Raw genomic sequence first — 18,692 nt, forward strand, 5'->3', positions numbered from 1 at the left:
AAAATGCCAGCTGGCCTTCTTCCTTCCTAACCACCAAACTGGTTACCACATTTCAGCACTAATGTTTGTTTAAAAACCTAATGGTCCAAAAGATATGAAGAGAATAAAAATTGTGTTATACTTGCTTTACTAACAATTTTCTATCTCAGAATGCCACTGAACTAACAAAATTAAGAATTATGTAGACCTTAATTCTTATCAGTAAGGGGAAATTTATCATATAATAGTAGTAAGGACCTTGAGTTAAAGTGACCATGTTTATAATGTTGAGATAAAAGGCCACCAAGTTATGTAGTAAAATAGACACTATTTCTGAAAACTCCGAATGGACCTTTGACTATCAGAGTACCTAAGTTTAGACATAGATATAAAATAAAATTTTGAATGGATTCCTACTGCAGATCTTAAATGAAAATCTGGCCATATGATCTTAAACATTCTGAATAAGGAAAAAAGGACTTCTGTTTCTGAGTAGGATGGAGTAGCCAGGGGCAGAGCAGTGCTTCTACCTAGAACAACTAGAAAAGCTGGAATAAAGGCAGAAGGCATCTATTTAAAGTTCAAAAGAACTAAAGAGGCCAAGACTCCAGGGAAGGATGAATCTGAGAGTAGTGAGCTCACCTGTCACCTCTCTTACTGCAGCCGGGGGCTCTTCCCAATTCTGTGCACTGAGTGTAAAGCTGATCATGAAGATTTACTGGGGAACAGAGAAACCAGTAGAGGTTTTGACAGACACTGGTGGAGGTTGGCGGGGTTCAAGCACACAGCTGATCTTTATCTCAGAACATTGATAAGATACTGGGGCTGAACAGGGCAGGGCAGTAGATTAGAAAACCCAAGCAAATGCTTCTGAAAAGCAGAGTGGAGGTTTTTAGCAGCCTCCCAAGACTCCTCAAGCTAGAAACCTGCCAGGCGGACAGAACTCAGAGAATGTACCAAGCTCCAACTTGAAAACAACCAGAGCCCAAGGTCATCAGAATAGATGGAGCCTTGACAGAACTATAGTCCAGACTCAACTTCACCAGCTCCTGGTTGGCTTAAGTGATCTTCCGCCAATACCTACCTAGGGAAAAAACATAACACCATCTGGAATCACAATTTTTTATACATATTCACTCACCATCCCAAGACAGGATGACACAGCTAGAAACCAAGAGAAAAAGTAGACAATAGAAACAATTCCAGATCCAGATGTTAGACTTAGCTGACAAACACTTTAAAATATCCATAATTAATATGGTCATGAAAGCATAGGAAAGATGGAGAAAGAGAGGATACAAAAGAAATTTCTTCTGGCAATATAATGTAGTAAAGAAAGAACCAACTAGAAATTCCAGAACTGAAAAATATAATTTCTCAAAAGGAAGACAGTACAAAAAAGGCTAGACCAAGAAAAGTGCAGTTTGCAAATATGTAAATTCCTTTTAAGTACAAATTAGAGAAGTATACAGTGAAGAGATACACATAACAATATACTAAAAAAAAGTAAAAATCTTAAAGATAGATATAGATAGATAATAAACATTCTAAATCTTCCAAGTAAAAAATAATATTGTTTATAGTAAAGCACAAATGTAAGAACATAGGTAAAATACTCAACAGGTCTTCACTGATGCTTAAGGATAGTGTTAGATGAATTAGAATTATTTACTGCCTATTTTGTTTCCATATAGATTTAAGAAGAATGGTCTTTAAACAACAAAGTTTGAAACAATTAAGATAAAGAAGAAATTGTAGCTCAAAGTATATGAGGATAGTTAGAGACTGTTTCAAATGAATTTGGGCTCCAGATTGAGATTCATCACATGTCAGAGTTCTGAGAAAACTGCAGATGTCAGCCATCTCTGCAAATCTACAGAAAATGGGAGAAGGGCCGGAAAATTAGAGAAAGAAAAATGCCCTGATTTTCAGATGGGGGAAAGGCTGGACTATGTGATTTACTGATCAATAAGCTTTATACTGAAAACCAGGGCAATAAAATCATTACTGATCAAGCAGATTGTGAGTACTTCAGAAAAAACCCTTAGATCACCAGGAGTCAACCTAGATTTTTGCCAAATTATATTAAACAATTGATAGGATACTAGGTAGATAGACCTTCCTTTTAGCAGCAACTTCCAATAGAGACTTGAGGAGAAGGTTGTGAAATGCTGGTTAAAATAAAGTACTATTGGGAGTGTCAATGATTGTTTCAAAGACTGGTTTATCAACTGATTGTTTTTGAGTATCAACCTGTCCCGCAGACACTTTTTATTAAAGATCTAATTGCAGCCATGGGAAGCTTACTTATTAAAATATGAAATTAAGCCCAGGAGAGATGGCTAATGTAGTAGATAGCAGGCACAAAATCAGTTTAACAAGATGCAATCATGAGTTAAAACTAACAAAGTGATACAAAGTAGGAATAAATATAAAACTCACATTTGTATGTAACAGATAAATAGGTGACAAGGATATAAAATGGGAGAGACCCATCTTGACAGGAATTGCAATAAAAATGTAATACAATTACTGTTTTCTTCCATCACAAGCTTAAATATGAACCAATAAAGTAAAATTATTGCTAAAAGCACTATTATAATCTTAGACCTTATCAGTAAAGAATGATATCCAGTTTGTGTTAAAGTGGTACTGTACTTTTTGTTTACATTTTATGAATGATTTTGATAAGACACGGACCATTCTGAGAGGAAGGATTAGGATGAAGAAAGAAATAAAGCTACCTCTTAAATGAGACAAAGTATTTATATCTAGCTAGCTGGAAAAGACTTTGCAACTGTTTTCCAGGTTTGAAAATTTTTGAGTGTAAGAGGGATGAAATATGAATATATTTTTCTTCCCTGTGGATCTATAGAGGGTTAGAATCAGTTATGAAGAGAGATTCAACATTAAAAAAAAAGAAACAAACCTTTCTAGAAGTTGGAATTTTCTAACAATAAAACAAACAGTTTTAATAGGAAGACACTTGAGGTATTGAAGGAGAGGTGGATTAACCATCTTTTAAGAATAAAGAGTTCTATAGTGAATGGGCCTGAAGTTGATATGAGTATTCTAGTATACTTTACAGACCTAACTTAACAACTAAAATTAGGGTACATTTCAAAGTACAACGGGGCTTCACTATGAAAATCTAGTATTATAAGAAATTCTTCAAAATGAAGATTCACCCTAGATGTTATCTTCAGCCTCTGGAAATCTTGTAAGAATCTTTTTGCATGCTCTCAACATAACTGAGAACTTTGGGGTGAACCTCTGAGGACTCTGTGTAATAATAATAATAATGTTGCATTCAGATTATTGTCATTCTTTCTTCTTAACAGATATAATAGCCTTCACATGATAAACTCACAAGGGGTCTAGGACCAAAGAAGCATAAAAGTGCTGGGCTTCAGGACTGTTTGCTGGTGAATGAAGCTAAAAAGAACTTAAACCAGTTTGGCTGAATGACAGCTGAAATTTTGAATTTATGAACTTGACTTTGACAAGTAATCCTTGAAGAAGGTGTGACTCATTTAATGTCATTCTTACCATATTTATTAAATTAAGGAACTCGAGCCCAAGGTCGTGCGTTAAAAAACTCCTCTTTAAAAATAGCTGCCACTGCTTCTGCACTGAGTCAGACCAATGCTTGGCTTCAGCACCACCCTCTTCCTTTCGTAGGATATCCGTTTGGTAAAACTCCTTTAGGCCCTGACATTGCTTCTCTATCTGAAAAAAAGAGAGAGAATATAAATGAAAGTTAAGAACACTTAAAAACATTTTTAAAGGGAAATATACTAGATTCCAGTGAAAGACTCTATAAAAATTTACTTGGAACCTACATTTCAGAATTCTTTAAATAATTATTAAATACTGTCAACTTACTGAAAAGACACAAATCTATTTAGGTTGTTGAAAGACCAGACTGACTACCACTGGGTGGTAAATTGAGCTGACAAGTTTATTATTCGGGAGACCTAGTTACTGTAGCCAAAATCATATTTATGTACTGTACATGTGTATGCTTTGCAACTGGGGATAATTTATGTCAAAGACCAATGTGGTTTCATTTTAGAGCTGAGTTTTATAATTCAGAAGAAAGGTAAACATATAAAATCAAGGATTACAAATCAAAAGGAAATGTAAATCAGTGAAAAATTATTCATAATCAGTAAATCACGACTTGCTTCTTCTCAGAGATAAGCCAGAACAAAAGAGTACTAATAATTATGAATTTCCTGTACATGTATTAATATTAAACTGTCTCCATAAGAAAATGTTATTGAGGTTACTTCACCTCCCTAGAATTATATTTTCTCATTGGCTAACCAATGTAAGCAGTACTAGATTATTTTAAATCAGTCTCTTTGGACAGAATTTATATAAATTCAAATGTGCCTGTAGAACTATAGATTAACACGAAACTGGGTATTATAGAAGTAGTAGAAAAATTTTGACACAATTTTTTAAGCATTTTGAATAATACTTAATAGCCAATGGGCTTCCCTGGTGGCTCAGATAGTAAAGAATCTGCCTGCAATGCAGGAGACCTGGGTTTGATCCCTGGGATGGGAAGATCTCCTGCAGAAGGGAACAGTTACCTACTCCAGTATTCTGGCCTGGAGAAGTCTATGGACGGAGGAGCCTAGTGCGCTACAGTCAATAGGATTGCAAAGAGTCTGACATGACTGAGCAACTTTCACTCTCTTTCAGTTTAACAGCCAATAGGACAAGACTCAAAGAGTTCATAACTATTGAAAGCCATCTGAAGAAGGTAAGAAATTTCAGGCAGTGGTTAGTCACTATATTTTAAAGATTTTAACATCGTTCCTAATTTAGTGAGTGCTGCAGAGGGCACTCACAGAAGTTCTCTCCTCTTTCCCCATATTCCATTTATTCATGCCTCTGTTTTGCTCTTGCTTATTTCCTCAGCCCAGAATGATCTTTTCTCAGTTTTCAACTCCTACTTATCCTTCATGAGATAGTTAAAATGCTACCTCCTCCAGGGAGTCTCCTAAGATTTCATAGTAAGAACTAAGCATCTATCTCCTTGGACTTCCAGACGTAATTCTGGGAGAAAGTGAACCATAAGAAAATTATTATAACATGAAGACAAGTATGCATACAATGTTCTGGGCACGCTGAGGAGGGACCACCAACTCTATCTAAAGAAACTGGGAAGCACAATGGAAGTAACACTTGATCTGTGTCTTTTAGAATTGTCCAGGGTGACACAGAGCAGGAGAAGGGAGCTCCAGATGGAAGGAATAATGAGTGTGAAGGTACAAGTGTGAAACACGGGCTCGTTAAGAGCGAGATAAATGATCTTGGTGTGGGTGAAGTTCAGATAGAACACGCTGAGTATTAAGAAGCAAGCATGATCATTGGGTTGGGATAAAGCCAGCCAACAGGTTTCAACATGTTTGGTACTCTACTCAACATGATGTGACACATTCTCGTTATCTTGAAACAACTGACAGCTCTCACAGTGACTCAGAATCAGCGTGACAACCATCAGTACATCAGTGGCATTGTGTGCTACAGGCCGGGGTGCCAATCTAATGGGCTGTCAGTTATGTGAAATTCTCAAAACCTAAACTTTAAGTCATCCTCCTTTCCTAACTACTCAAAAAAAACCTCCTTGAATGTAAGTAAGCATGATGTCATTACAGGAATTCCCTTGAATATGGACTAGTTTCTTTAAAGTGGATTAATAATCAGCTTTAATACATTATTTGAGAGTAAAAGTTATAATTTGGGTCACAAATTACATTTGTCATATTGCCTGAATTTTAGGAGGTAACATGATCAGATTTGCTTTAGAATGATCATTTTTTGAAAGGCATGAAGGGGAGAATTACAGAAGGCAGAGAGAACAGGCAGATACAGTTTCTTTCACCTCAGCAAGGATGATGAGGCCCTGCACTGAGGAGGTGATGGTACAAAGATGGGAATTCAGAAATCTCTTAGGTTGTCTCTAAAGACAGATATGGGATAGCATGGTCTTCAAAATATGGAAAAACAAAGGGGAGGAGACTGGGGATTAAACCTCAGCTCTGATGTTTACTACCTGTTTTGTCTAACTTCTAGAACTTCAGTTTCTCTCATTTGTAAAGTAAGGATAATAGTGAAAACATATAGGGATATTATAAGGATGAAACAAAATCAGGAATTAAAAGTTCAGGTATTGATACAAAATAAGTGCTCATTAACAGAGGGATTAGAGCAAACTTTGAACTTCTACACAGGACTTCTGAAAGATGATGGGGTCATTAATCCAATGCCAAAATAAAGGAGGAAACACATTTGAAGAAAAGATAACCAATTGTGTTTTGGTGAGTTTTAAGGAGGTTACAGAATACCAGTAGGTAGTTAGTATAATTGGAAGCTGAAAATATTGGCCTGGAGCTCAAAAGAGTTGGGGCTGAAGAACCAATTGTGGGTTACTGATGCACTGAAAACCAAAGGTGTGTTGGTTGGGGGTGATTTTTGTAGGGAGAGCGTATAGAATGTACAAAAGAGAGAGCATAGGCAAGAACTCTGTGACCCACCACACTTCAGGAACGGAGAACTGAATCAGGAAAAGGAAGTAACAGGTAAAGAAGCAAACAGGATGATTGTCCCAGTTATGTGAAATATCCAAGTAAGGCAAATCTATAGGGACAGAAGGCAGATCAGTGCTTGCCTGAGGCTGGAGGATGGGCAACCAGGACTGACAAAAAGTATCCACAGGCTCTTTTTGGGGTGGTGGAAACATACCAAAACTGGACCGCACTGATGTTTGCACAATTTGATGAATAAATAGTAAAAATCACTACATCCTAAAATAGGCAAATTTTATGGTATGTTTATCATACCTCAATAAATCTGTTTTTCTTTATAAAGTCAAAGGAGGTAAGTATGAGTAACTGGGTTAAACAAATATGGCAGAGAGATTAAGTGGAATAAAGACTGAAAATACACCATTTCATCTGTCAACTAGCAAGTAATAAGCTCATAAGAGTGTTTTCAATGGAGTGAAGAGTTGGTAAAAGGCAAGACTGAAACAAGGATAAACTGAGTGGCAGTGGGATGAGGGTTGCAGAGGATCAACAAGAGGAAAGAAGCGTCATCTTCCCATCCCCAGAGTCCAGATGTGAAAGGAAAGAAAACGATAGAGTGGCAGCCTTAGTGAGGTCAAGACTACTTGAGGAGACCGGTAGATGAAAACGAAGGAAGAAATATAAGAATCAAATTTTCAAAATTCAAGAATGGGTGCTGAAGCTACATTCTGAAGGATTCAGGAGCAGACATGGAGGTATTGATGACTGGTTTTGAGGAGACATACACGGAAACCCCACTTTATTGGTGACAGTGGAGAAGGGGTGAAAATGTCAGCAGGTTTGGAAGCTGATAGAAGACAGGGCAGTTTGGCTCAACGGCTTCTTTTTTTTTTTTAGTCACCTACAAGGTAAGGGTGCAGATTTAGGAACAGAAACTGTGGTAAGAAGTTTGAGAATCACTACTGAATGGGCAGCAACTAGAGAGCATATGGTGGGGAGGGGGGTGCTCAGCTGAGGAAAAGACCCTTGAATTTGTGATTTCCACAGGAGTGTCTGGGAGTTTGGAAAGAGAAGCAGAGTAAACAGTGTTGGATTGATCTAGAATTGCAAAGTGGCAGAGTGAGGGTGGAAGCCAGGGAAGTGAGGGTATGGGGAGTGTAATGGAACTGAATAAGCTGGCGAGGAAAGAAGGAAAGCCTATGGGAGGAGGAGGCTGGACAGACCGAAAACCCTGCCAGGGGAGGACAGGAGCCTCTGCCAGGTGAGCGAAAGCTGGGCAGATAAGAGGACAGGAGGCCCTTCTGTGGAAGTGCTGTCTGTAAAGCTGAGGTGTCAGCCCTGATCACCAAGTCCCTGGTCCCAGAGGCCAGAGTGGCCAGCGGAACTAAGTGCTGAGCTAGAAACTAAGAAGGCACATTTTTGGCAATGAAGATGCAGAGCAAGTACTTCTTTGTACCTTCTCCACCATGTCAAGTTTGAAGAAAATGTTCATCAACAGAACAACCTGTCAGTTGGAGTACTTCTGCCAAACCCTGATAGTTCAAGGTTAAGAAAAATTGAAAAAAAAAAAAAATCCAGGATAAAGAAAGATGTGGAAAAGGAGACAGTGGTTCCCTGAGATTTCCAAGGCCTGGGCACGGCCTTCCTTCAGCTGGTGAGAACTCAGACTATTGTAGAAACGAGAGTAGATAGAGGCAAAGAGGGCAGATGGGATCATGGTGGTACGAGGTGAGGATGGGTGTGGTGAGACGACTGGAGGAGAAGGCTACTTGATTTTGGTGACTTTACCCCTGAGTAGATTTTGCAGAGCTCTACCTGCCACTGAAGCAGCACCCTTCTCCCTGAGAGGAGAATGCACATGGGTGCTCCTCTGGTGGCTCAGGGGCAAAGAATCTGCCTGCCACCCAAAAGACGTGGGTTTGATCCCTGTGTCGGGAAGATTCCCCGGGGGAGGAAATGGAAACCCAGTCCAGTACTCTTGACTGGGGAAATCCCATGGACAGAGGAACCTGGCAGACTGCAGTCCATGGGGTCACAAAGAGTTGGACACAACTGAGCAATTGAGCATGGGTGGACTGGTACCAGAGTTCAGAGGTGGGACTCCAGCATGTTTCTATTACTGATGTCACCTTCGAGAACCTGGGACCTTTGAGAGACAGAATGCTAGTCTACCAGAGGGAATTTTACAGATTGTTTAGTACAAACCAGTCAAAATAATGCTTCCTAAGAAGCTCTCAGAGGAAACTTATTAAGAAGCCTTAAGCAAGACAGATCTGAGACCAGACTCAACAGACCATAATTTCCAATGCATTGTACTTTAAATAAATCACACATATTGCTTAGGTATTTTGAAGAGACTGATGGCTTACTTTAAAATAGAAAATGACTGATTTTTAAATAATTTTGTTTTATGTTTAGATTATTGTAAATTATTGCAGGCCACAGTAAAAAGTGTTTCAACACAGCCTCTTTGTCATGCTGCCAAAGAGGTCAGCCCATAGGTACTGTACCTCCTCCGATGACTTTAGAAATGCCACGTAAGTTTGCAGGACTTGTGACCTGGAGTTGATGCTTTGGCCAAATATGTTTAATTCTTCCTCTAGCCATTTAGCTTTAGAAGAAAGTGATGCCAGTTCATCAAGTTCAAAATCATGTTTCTCTGTCAAGAGTTTTGCAGCTGCTTCTAATTCATGTGACGTCTCCTACGAAAGCCAGGCACAGGCAGTCAGCAGTTGACAGGGGAATCGTGAACACTCACATTCCATTACCTTTGGTTCAGCCATCTATTACGATTATTAATTGAACTTGTACCCAAACTCTCCTCAATAAAAAAGGCATATATTTCAAAATTCAAGAAAAGGTACCACTAAACGAAAACCATCTCAAATTACTCTTTCAGTCTATTGGCCATACTTCGTATTTAGAACATTCTTTTTTTGTGTGTGTAGAGATAGAAGAAAGTTTGTTTAGTATGAAAGGTTATAAAACAGACATGTTTAAAATAATTAAAATAATTATACATGATAATTGCTTTATGAAATTTACCAACAGCTCTAGAAAGTACTTAAATTAATTTTATATATGAGATGATAAGCTTATAGAAATTGTTTACTCATTTTTTAATTAAAAAAAATTCCATATTAATTATTCAGTCTCCTTAAAATTTCCATTTATAAGAGTTTTTTTTAATTAATTAATTTATTTTAATTGGAGGCTAATTACAATATTGTAGTGGCTTTGCCATACACTGACATGCATCAGCCATGGGTGTACATGTGTTCCCCATCCTGAACCCCCTCCCACCTTCCTCCCCATCCCATCCCTCAGGGTCATCCCAGTGCACCGGCCCTGAGCACCCTTCTCATGCATTGAACCCGGACTGGCAATCTGTTTCACATATGGTAATATACATGTTTCACTGCTATTCTCTCACATCATCCCACTCGCCTTCTCCCACAGAGTCCAAAAGTCTGTTCTTTACATCTGTGTCTCTTTTGCTGTCTCACATATAGGGTCATCGTTACCACGTTTCTAAATTCCATATATATGCATGTAGGCAATACGGTGCAGATGAGGTCTGAATAACCTAAAGAGTCAGTGACTTTGACTTGCCTAGGGTGGCTCTAGTATACTTTCTCTTGAGTGTAATTTCTGGCGCATGAAATTTAACCACTGATTCAATGTGGGGGTAGGTAAACACTACACACATGATTGCCACAGACAGAGCCATGTTGTGGGACCAGGCTAGGATTCAAGCAAACACGAAAGACAAGCTACACCCTCATTCACAACAAGCAGGGATTGCTCTTGCGCTTGTATCTCATACACTTCCCAAATACTCCACTAACCGAAGGTAACTTTAATTTACAAGCGCTGCTCCCACAGAGTACTCTGGGAAAAAGGGAACGGAGGAGTTTCTCCCCATGAAATGTCCTCCTTTTCTCTCAAACTTTTAAAATAAAAAAATGAAATTGGCTTCAGGCATGTATTTCGTTTTAGACGTTTTAGATAATGAATTTTAAAAGTATTTTTTAAAAAAAAATAATGAATTAAAAACAGCCCCTTAAATATTGGTTCATCTGTGAGTTTCAGGTGGGGATGCTATTTGTGAAGGAGACTCTTGGATAAAATAGGAGATTGGGATTGATGTATACACTTTTATATACACTACCATATATAAAAGAGATAATCAACAAGGACCTATGTATACACAGGGAACGCTACTCAATATTCTGTAATAACCTATATGAGAAAAGAATCTGAAAAAGAATGTGAACATACACACACATATGTATAGCACTTTGCTGTATAGCAAAAACTAACACATAATTGTAAATCAATAATACCCCAACATAAAATAAAAATTAAATATAAAAAAAAGAAATGATGGAATAGTGAGGCCGTTTTCCTGCAGACGGTACTTGCTCCACCTTCCTAACCACCTGCTGGGGCAGGCGGGGACTTTGTGCGAACCCAAGTGCCATGCAAAAGAGGTGAAAGGGTGCTAGAGAAAATTCCAGATAGAAGAGGGGGCATCTTCTGTCTCTAAACATTGGGTGTGCGAACAAGATTTTTTTTTTACCTCCTGGAATCTGCATTAGTGCATGCTGCTTTTGGTAATTTTCTTTTGCAATTTACTCTACCAGAAAATCACAAATAACCTTAGAGAAGCAGAATCCCTGCCTCCTCTGGAACCCCCAGAAGAAGCTGCAAGGAAAGAGGGCCAAATGAGTGTCTAATACCAGCCCATAATGCTGAGATTCTATGAGCTCAAACACCTTAATAAATGCACATATAAGTAATTAGATGCACTTACTAGTAGGAGTTTTTAAGTCATTATTTGCCATATACTAATTTAGAATTGCAGACCTTAAGGGAACTAGGATTAAGTTTTATAGCTACTGAAAAGAAAAGAAATTATATTTACAAAATCATAACTATAATAATAACTCTCATCTTATTTACCTTAGCTTGTTTATCTAGTTCCAGATATTTGCTCAAAATCTTCTCTGATTCAGAAAGACTGGAACCGACATCCATTGCATTGGAAAGTACTGTGCTGATTTTCTGAATGGACATTTCAACCTTCAGAAATAAAGAATATATTGCAGCCTTAGCAATAAATATTGGCATATATGCATGCATACGTGTAGGAAAGATAGATATTGCTCTCTTTCCCATTACACTTTAATATATATCAATTTAATCTAAAAATAGTCTAAAATATTTCAGAATTTTATATTTAATAATGCTGCTCTTCATATGAGGTAGTATTACTGACCCACCAAGAAAGGATACACATTTACAGATATTTCTCTTATTAATAGCAATGAGATATCAGCAACAATACACATTCTCTAAAAATTTATTGTCTATATTACCTAGAAAGGATAATGCACTTGTCAACACATCAATAGAGATGAACTTTTCTGGTTCATTAAATCACAATCATGTGTTATATGCTGAATGGAGCCCAATTTACAGGTACATTTTGAAGCAGAGGTTCAGCACAAGTATTAGATCACTCTGTGGATTACTTTATTTAGGGCTGAGGGACTCCAGGGCAGCACCACTTGCTATATATGTGATAAGAAAACACAGGAGCATGCTCAGGAGACTTAATTGATGAATGTGGGTGACTTCAATACACAAGGATAAATGAATATAGTGACCTGTAAAGGGTTCTATTCAATTCAGGTTACTGCCTTACTCTGACTAGAGTCCATACTTCCCAGAGTCAAATTGGCTCTGACTTCACAGTAGCAAGACAATTAGCAATAACCGTTTGGTTTCTACCGTTTTCTCCACCTCTACCACATTAGCTTGAATCTCAGGCTCCAGGGAATGCAACACTACAGCTGCCGCCATATTTGTAACCTCCCTGGACCCAAGCATCAGAACAAGGCTCACATTCCCATCTCTGGATCAATAACAGGTGAGGAGGCAATATAGATAGAGACTTGATTATTTACTGACCTCTCCTGTGGAGTCTATTAATTCCATTTGTGTAAGTCAGATATGTAAGTCCATTGAGGCAAATGAAAAAAAAAATCATTGAAAATTTGAGACCCAGCCTTTGCAACAGGGTTCATTAGCATTAATGTCACTGAGATACTACTAGGTTTTGCTATAATTCCATCCACAGACCAGTAATTTTTGTTTAGTCAAATAGTAGCTGCCTGGTTTCATTCCTTTTTGAAAACAGGAAATAAAATTCTTCAAACCATTGTATTCACTTTGGAGAAAGGATTTTATATGTCTGGTTTTATTCAGAGTGGCCTTGGCACTTTGCACTGTCTTAGTTCAATAAATTATGATAATGGCAATTCATTCCTGGAACCTGTAAAAATCATCATTTTTTTTTTTTTTTGTATCAGCCTGCTGTTCTTTTAAAAATTTTTTTTATTTATTTGTTTTTGGCTGCACTGGGTCTTCACCGCTATGCGGGCTTTTCTCTAGTTGCCGTGAACGGGGGCTACTCTCTAGTTGCAGTGCGCAGGCTTCTCACTAAAGTGGCTTCTCTTGCTGTGGGGATGGGCTCTAGGCCACGTGAGCTCAGTAGTCGTGGCTCCTGGGCTCTGGAGCACAGGCTCAATAACTGTGGTGCACAGGGCTTAGTTGCTCCGCGGCAGGAAGGATCTTCCCAGACCAGGGATCGAACCTTTGTCTCCTATACTGGCGGGTGGGTTCTTTACCACTGAGCCGCCAGGGAAGCATTATCCACTCCTCTTCTATTGCATGGTGCCATGTCAATCAAAGCATGCATATGCGAGCCATGCACAGAACCATGTAAATCAAGGAGAACACAGTCCCAATTGTGCACCTGGTTCAATTAACACAGTTAAGATAGTTCTGTGCAAAGTGAGAGTTGCCTTTGTGTAAACATGTTCAAGGCTGGGAGGCAGGAAGGATGACACTTCTAGTTTTGGCAACCGAGGGCAGGGATGGTTGACGAGTAGTAGTGAATTACAACTTCGTTCTGTTTGAATATAACGCCTAACATGGGATGCAGGGAATCCTAAGGATGCCCTGTCCTCCAACCATGCCCACATGCTGTCATCGCCATACCATCATCTGTCACCAGCAGGTAAGGGGCCACATCTAAACAGCATTACACCTTAAGGAGGACACACTTTATGAAATTACCTCTCTTAGGTGGCCCTCCACTGAGGCTGTTAATTGCTGTCTCTTAAGAGCAAATTCCTTGTGCGCTGAACACTGTTCAGTCAGATGTTCTACACGTCTTCTGATGCAGCCCATGATCTCACGGACACCAGTCACCTGAGAGCTGAATGGAACAACCAGCTGTTAGTTCACTCCACCCTTGGAGAGAAGCCCCAGGAACAGGGAACATTGGAAGATGAGTCTTCCATAAGCATGACTTGATGAAAGTTATTAAGCTTCAGGCTTCAGGATAATAGGAGCTAAGAAGCTGTAGTCCTGGTACAGAACAGAGCAAAACCAAATGATGTTCTTTTGTTTAAGCCAGTCCTGAGGGAAAAGATAAATTATGCATTTTTGCAACCAGGTCTAATCTTCTTTCCTAAAGACTCACTTTTTAATATTTCTCTAAGATGTTTTGAGAGCCCTATGGCAAAAAGCACAGTATGTCTGCCAAGAGTTTTCCTGGGGGTTTATTTGAAAGCTTCATTTATCTAAAGATGATCTTTGAATAGAAATGTGTATCAACCAATTAACAAAACATTGACGGATCCAATAGGGTAAAATATTCATGTGACATTAGGTCCTAGTTCTGAATGATTATGAATACTCAAGGTTGCAATCATTAGGTGAAAACCAAACCATCACAAATAATAAGGAATCTGATGTACATGTTCATAAAAAGAAACCAAGCCTCATAATATAATTTGTACCTGTTAATTATACACAGGTATAATTTTCTCACAAGAGCTGGCCTTGGGAGAAAAAATGGCATGACAGTTCACAAACTGAAAATGCCTTTAAAACAGCAAATGAACTTTGAGTTGGACCCCCTATGCTATGGTCTAAAGACACACCAGCAAGTTTCCAAAGCATTTCCAACATAGGCTTACCAGCAATGCAAGACAATGAAAGGATACAGCTGATGCAATGAGCACTTTTACGGTGTTCAACCTATCGCTGAGACAGAGCCTCTCCTAATGTGTAAGAAGCTGAAATCTCTAATTTCCCATCAGTCATTTCCTTCCAATACTCATAAAGATGAGCTGATAACTCTTACATTTAATTACCCAGAGCTTAAAAAGATCTTGGAACGAGATACAGAATTCAGTAGTTTTACCTCAAATAATTAATTTATGGCTTTGTAAAAATGAATTTAATTAGTAATGAAATGAGGGCAGGATCCCAAATGCCTGAGAGGGAAAGCGACTTCACAGGAATGACAATGAGGCTGCCAAAGAGTCGAGTCTTCATCGGGCAGCTCGAGAATCTTGTAGAAGGAACATGGGATTCAAGTGTCCTGTGGGACCTCCAGAGGCCTAGAGAAGCTTGATTTTGGAGAAATCCGATTCCTGACACAGAGTGTTTCACAACATTAAAACTTGTTCCACATTTTAATAACTCAGAGGCAGTAAAGAGTATAATCAGGAAATCAGGAGAGTTTAGGAAATAATTCTTCATATCCACGGATTTTGTAAAAGTAGTGTATCGGTAATAGTAATCATATTTTGACTACATTTTAGACTTAGTATGCTAAACAGGTACTTAAAATCCCATTTGTCCTATATGTTATAGTTTTCTGTAAAATAGGCAAATTTGGAATGAGAAAGATAAAAAAGAAAAGGTGAGTAAGTATTGTGGAGAGAAGGTACAGAGAATACAGAAGGTAAAGCTTTTCAAAGTAAATGGGTAAGCATTTTCTAAAAATAATCCATTTATGGTGACAAGGCACCATTTTTAATGTTTTAAGTAATCTCTTCTAATTCTCATAGCTACCCGGTAATCTGGCTATAACTGTTATTTCTATTTTGCAGATGAGCAAAGTGAGGTACAGAAATGCTCCACAACTTACCCAGGTCACATTTATTAAATGGGCAGGGCTGGGATTTGAACCTATTCATCTAATCTGAGTCCACATTCTTTACCACCTCACTATAATAATTTTTCTGGGTCCCTGACATATGATGGTGGGGAGGGGGCGGTATATTCTTCTAAAATTTCACTTTCCCTTGAACTGACTGTTGATGGAAGCAGGATAAGCCTGGCAGGCATGCTCTTTTGAAATTGGCAGTCTTCGCCAGGTAATTCAATGTCTGTCGGTAGTTTGCAAAGTGACCACTAGAGGGGCCTGATATCTTGTTCAGATTCACAACTTGAAGGTCCCTCTGGCACAGAGAATGGAAACAGGAAACAAAAGCAAATCAAGCATTTCTTCTGTAAAAATACTGCTTTTTAGCAACTCACAATTTTAATTTAGATGAATCATAACGAGCCAAATAGAATGTCTCTCTCTCTCTGTCTTTGGATGGATCATTCATTTTTATTTTTCAATGACCTAGGAAATCAGTCTCATTTAGTGGTGATTTATACCTTATCTTGTGTATCTATTGCATTATAAATTAAGGGAAAAGACAATATTCTTTTCATTCATTTATCCTCTGCAACCTTGAATACAAAGCCTTGTAAGAATTAAATCAATGCATATTTTCAAATTAAATAAAATACACTTTGATCAATATTTAAGGGAAGAGGAGACACAGATTTAAGGAACAAAAATATATGCACAGATAGTTACTGTATTAAAAATGTCACTAGTAACAGTTTCCAACAGTTTTTAAACAAGGGGACGTTGCCCTTTGCCTAGTTATAGAAGTTATAGGCTATCCGAAAACTGCCCGATTTCTTCTTCGATGGTTTGGGATTCATAGTTAGGCTCACTGATACTTCTCTCCTCTGTTTCAAGTCTCAAAGGGAGAGACTGAATTGCCTGTCCCGTGTGCACACCCTTCTCATTTGTGGCTTAGACCTCTTTCTTAGTGTAAGTTCTCAATCATTTTGCTCACGATAGCCAGCTCCTATTTTCCGCTGTGTCCTCAGCTAGGTCATCTCTGTCAAGTGAGGCATTAACCCCTTCCCTCTGAATGGAACCTTTATCTGTTACACTCCCAACCCCATGTCTGTTTCCTCTCCTTTCCTCCTCGATGAAAACCTAATCTACAGATTATAACCACCCTCTTCCACTATTTTCAGCTGGACACTTGAAAAATTGATGCCAGATATTTTCTTTTGAAGATTCCAGACATTTCTTTTGAACATTCCAAAACCTTTTAAAACATGCATAGCCTTCATACTGCCAATTTCCTCAGAGTCTGAAATGCAGATTGTTTGATCAAAGGAAAAATATGACCTCGAACTCTGCCAGCAACTCTTACATGAACTGAAAGTAAATTAATAGAATTCCATTAGCCACCCAGTATTACTTCACAGTAGTGTTAAACAGATGATGGGGCAAGAACTATGGGCGGACAATAGAAATTTGGTAGAATCAAGTTCCCCTGGCATTTTGTTTTGACTCTGAGGACACACTGCTCATGTGCTTCCTGATGGGGTGGGAGAGAAGCGACCAGTGGACCTGTTTTCTAAGTCTAACAATCTGTGGCTCTGTAATTTACATTGGAAATACTGCTTGATCTTCAGGCACTCTATGAATGGATTAAATGGTTCCTGCCTGTAGTATGCACACGGGGTATACTGGATTATTCTTGATATCGATTTTGACTTCTTCAAGCATCACAGAGGCTCAGGAATGACAGACTGTGAAGGCTTCTTTAGACATTTGTTAGAAACTTCACCATGGAAGTATTTTCTCCCCTATTCATTAAGCCAGGAGAGGTGAGGAAAGGGGAAAGAAAAATTATTTTTCCCCCTAGAGAGCACAGACACATTGACTTCTGGCTCAAAAATAGACTGTTACATTTCCTATATGGAAGCAGTTGCCCTACACCTTTGCATTTGTTACAAACTGAGGCTGAGGAAAGGGAGTAAATCCCAGTGCTAATATGTTTTAATGATTCTTTCCCAAGAGCAGCAAGTTGCTTTCAAACCTTTCATAAATTACTACTGGCAGTCCATCTGGATTAGGAGCTGAACCAGATGGTAAGCGCTTGACAGCTTACTCTATCTCATCAGAAGGAATCAGTTGATCATATTTTTCATATTGTCTATGGACAAATTATACTTTGAAAATGGGAAAAAAATGATCTTCCTTATCTCTAGCTTGCTACTTCTCTTGACAGGAACGCTTCATGTTTAACATCTTTATTTTGCAGGAAAGAACCACCTCTCTAGTTTTCATCCCTACTTTGAAAAAGTGCCATTCCAACTGAGGAAGTGAAATGCATGTTTTCACAATAATTTTTTTTTTGACTTAAGTTGTACACATTTTGAATCACTGCCCACTACTCGGATACCACACCCACACACATCTCTCATACACACAAGACAATAAAGAAACATAAGTAGTAAGTGGGGCTGAAGCTACAGGGTTCCTGGGTTCAGACCCATGCAAAGATGCTCACAAGTTTCATTCCTATGAGGACAGAGAGACCAAAGCATGCACTCCATGAAGGGCAGAAATCAGTAACAGCGGTGGGGTTTTCCCTCCTTACAAAAGGAGACTGATAATCACTGCCGCTAGCTGCTGTGGGAATCAGACAGAGCAGGGCAGTCAGGAAGCCCCACGCCTTCCCAGCCTGGTTTTCTGGCTGCACCTCTGAGAGCCACAGTATCTCCACGTGAGCTTGGGTGACCCTGATCAAACAGCAGAAGATAGCTTCTGGACTGGAGACCCTGTAGGTCCAGGTAGAAGTCACTGCAAAGCTGCTCAGGAGGAAAGAGAAAAGAGGAGAGAAGAAAGCAAGGACGATAACGCTAAATAACACACACTTTCCATCTAGAGGACAATCTACAATTTCAAAACACATGAGGAAAAGGAATCCCAAGGAAAAATACCCAACAATCAAAAGCTAAATGTACTCTGAAATGAAAATAAGTAGAGCAATCAAATGTTTCACACCACCAGAGAGAGAAAGGAAAAACCAATACCCATAATAAAGAAACAAAAAACTCTGAAACAAGAACAGTCAGAAATAAAACTAGATTAGATAGGAAAAAAAGGAGTTAGAAATCCTATGAGTGAAAATAATACAGCTGTGAAAACAATCAGAAGAA

The 18,692-nt window shown here is 38.7% G+C and overlaps 1 protein-coding gene across 1 annotated transcript in view; it reads right to left on the reverse strand.

Moving 5' to 3' along the window:
- The window catches only part of CCDC141 (coiled-coil domain containing 141), a 226,216-nt gene that overhangs the window by 49,317 nt on the left and 158,207 nt on the right, over positions 1–18,692 (reverse strand). Inside the window, exons 9-12 of the mRNA XM_065927937.1 lie at positions 13,668–13,809; positions 11,487–11,606; positions 9,032–9,223; positions 3,529–3,708 (exon numbers count right to left, since the gene is read on the reverse strand). Of these exons, the coding sequence (XP_065784009.1) occupies positions 3,529–3,708; positions 9,032–9,223; positions 11,487–11,606; positions 13,668–13,809 (634 nt within the window). The remainder of the gene's footprint in view (positions 1–3,528; positions 3,709–9,031; positions 9,224–11,486; positions 11,607–13,667; positions 13,810–18,692) is intronic.

The sequence above is a fragment of the Muntiacus reevesi genome, chromosome 3 (genome assembly GCF_963930625.1).
Source record: "Muntiacus reevesi chromosome 3, mMunRee1.1, whole genome shotgun sequence".
Taxonomy (NCBI): Eukaryota; Metazoa; Chordata; class Mammalia; order Artiodactyla; family Cervidae; genus Muntiacus; species Muntiacus reevesi.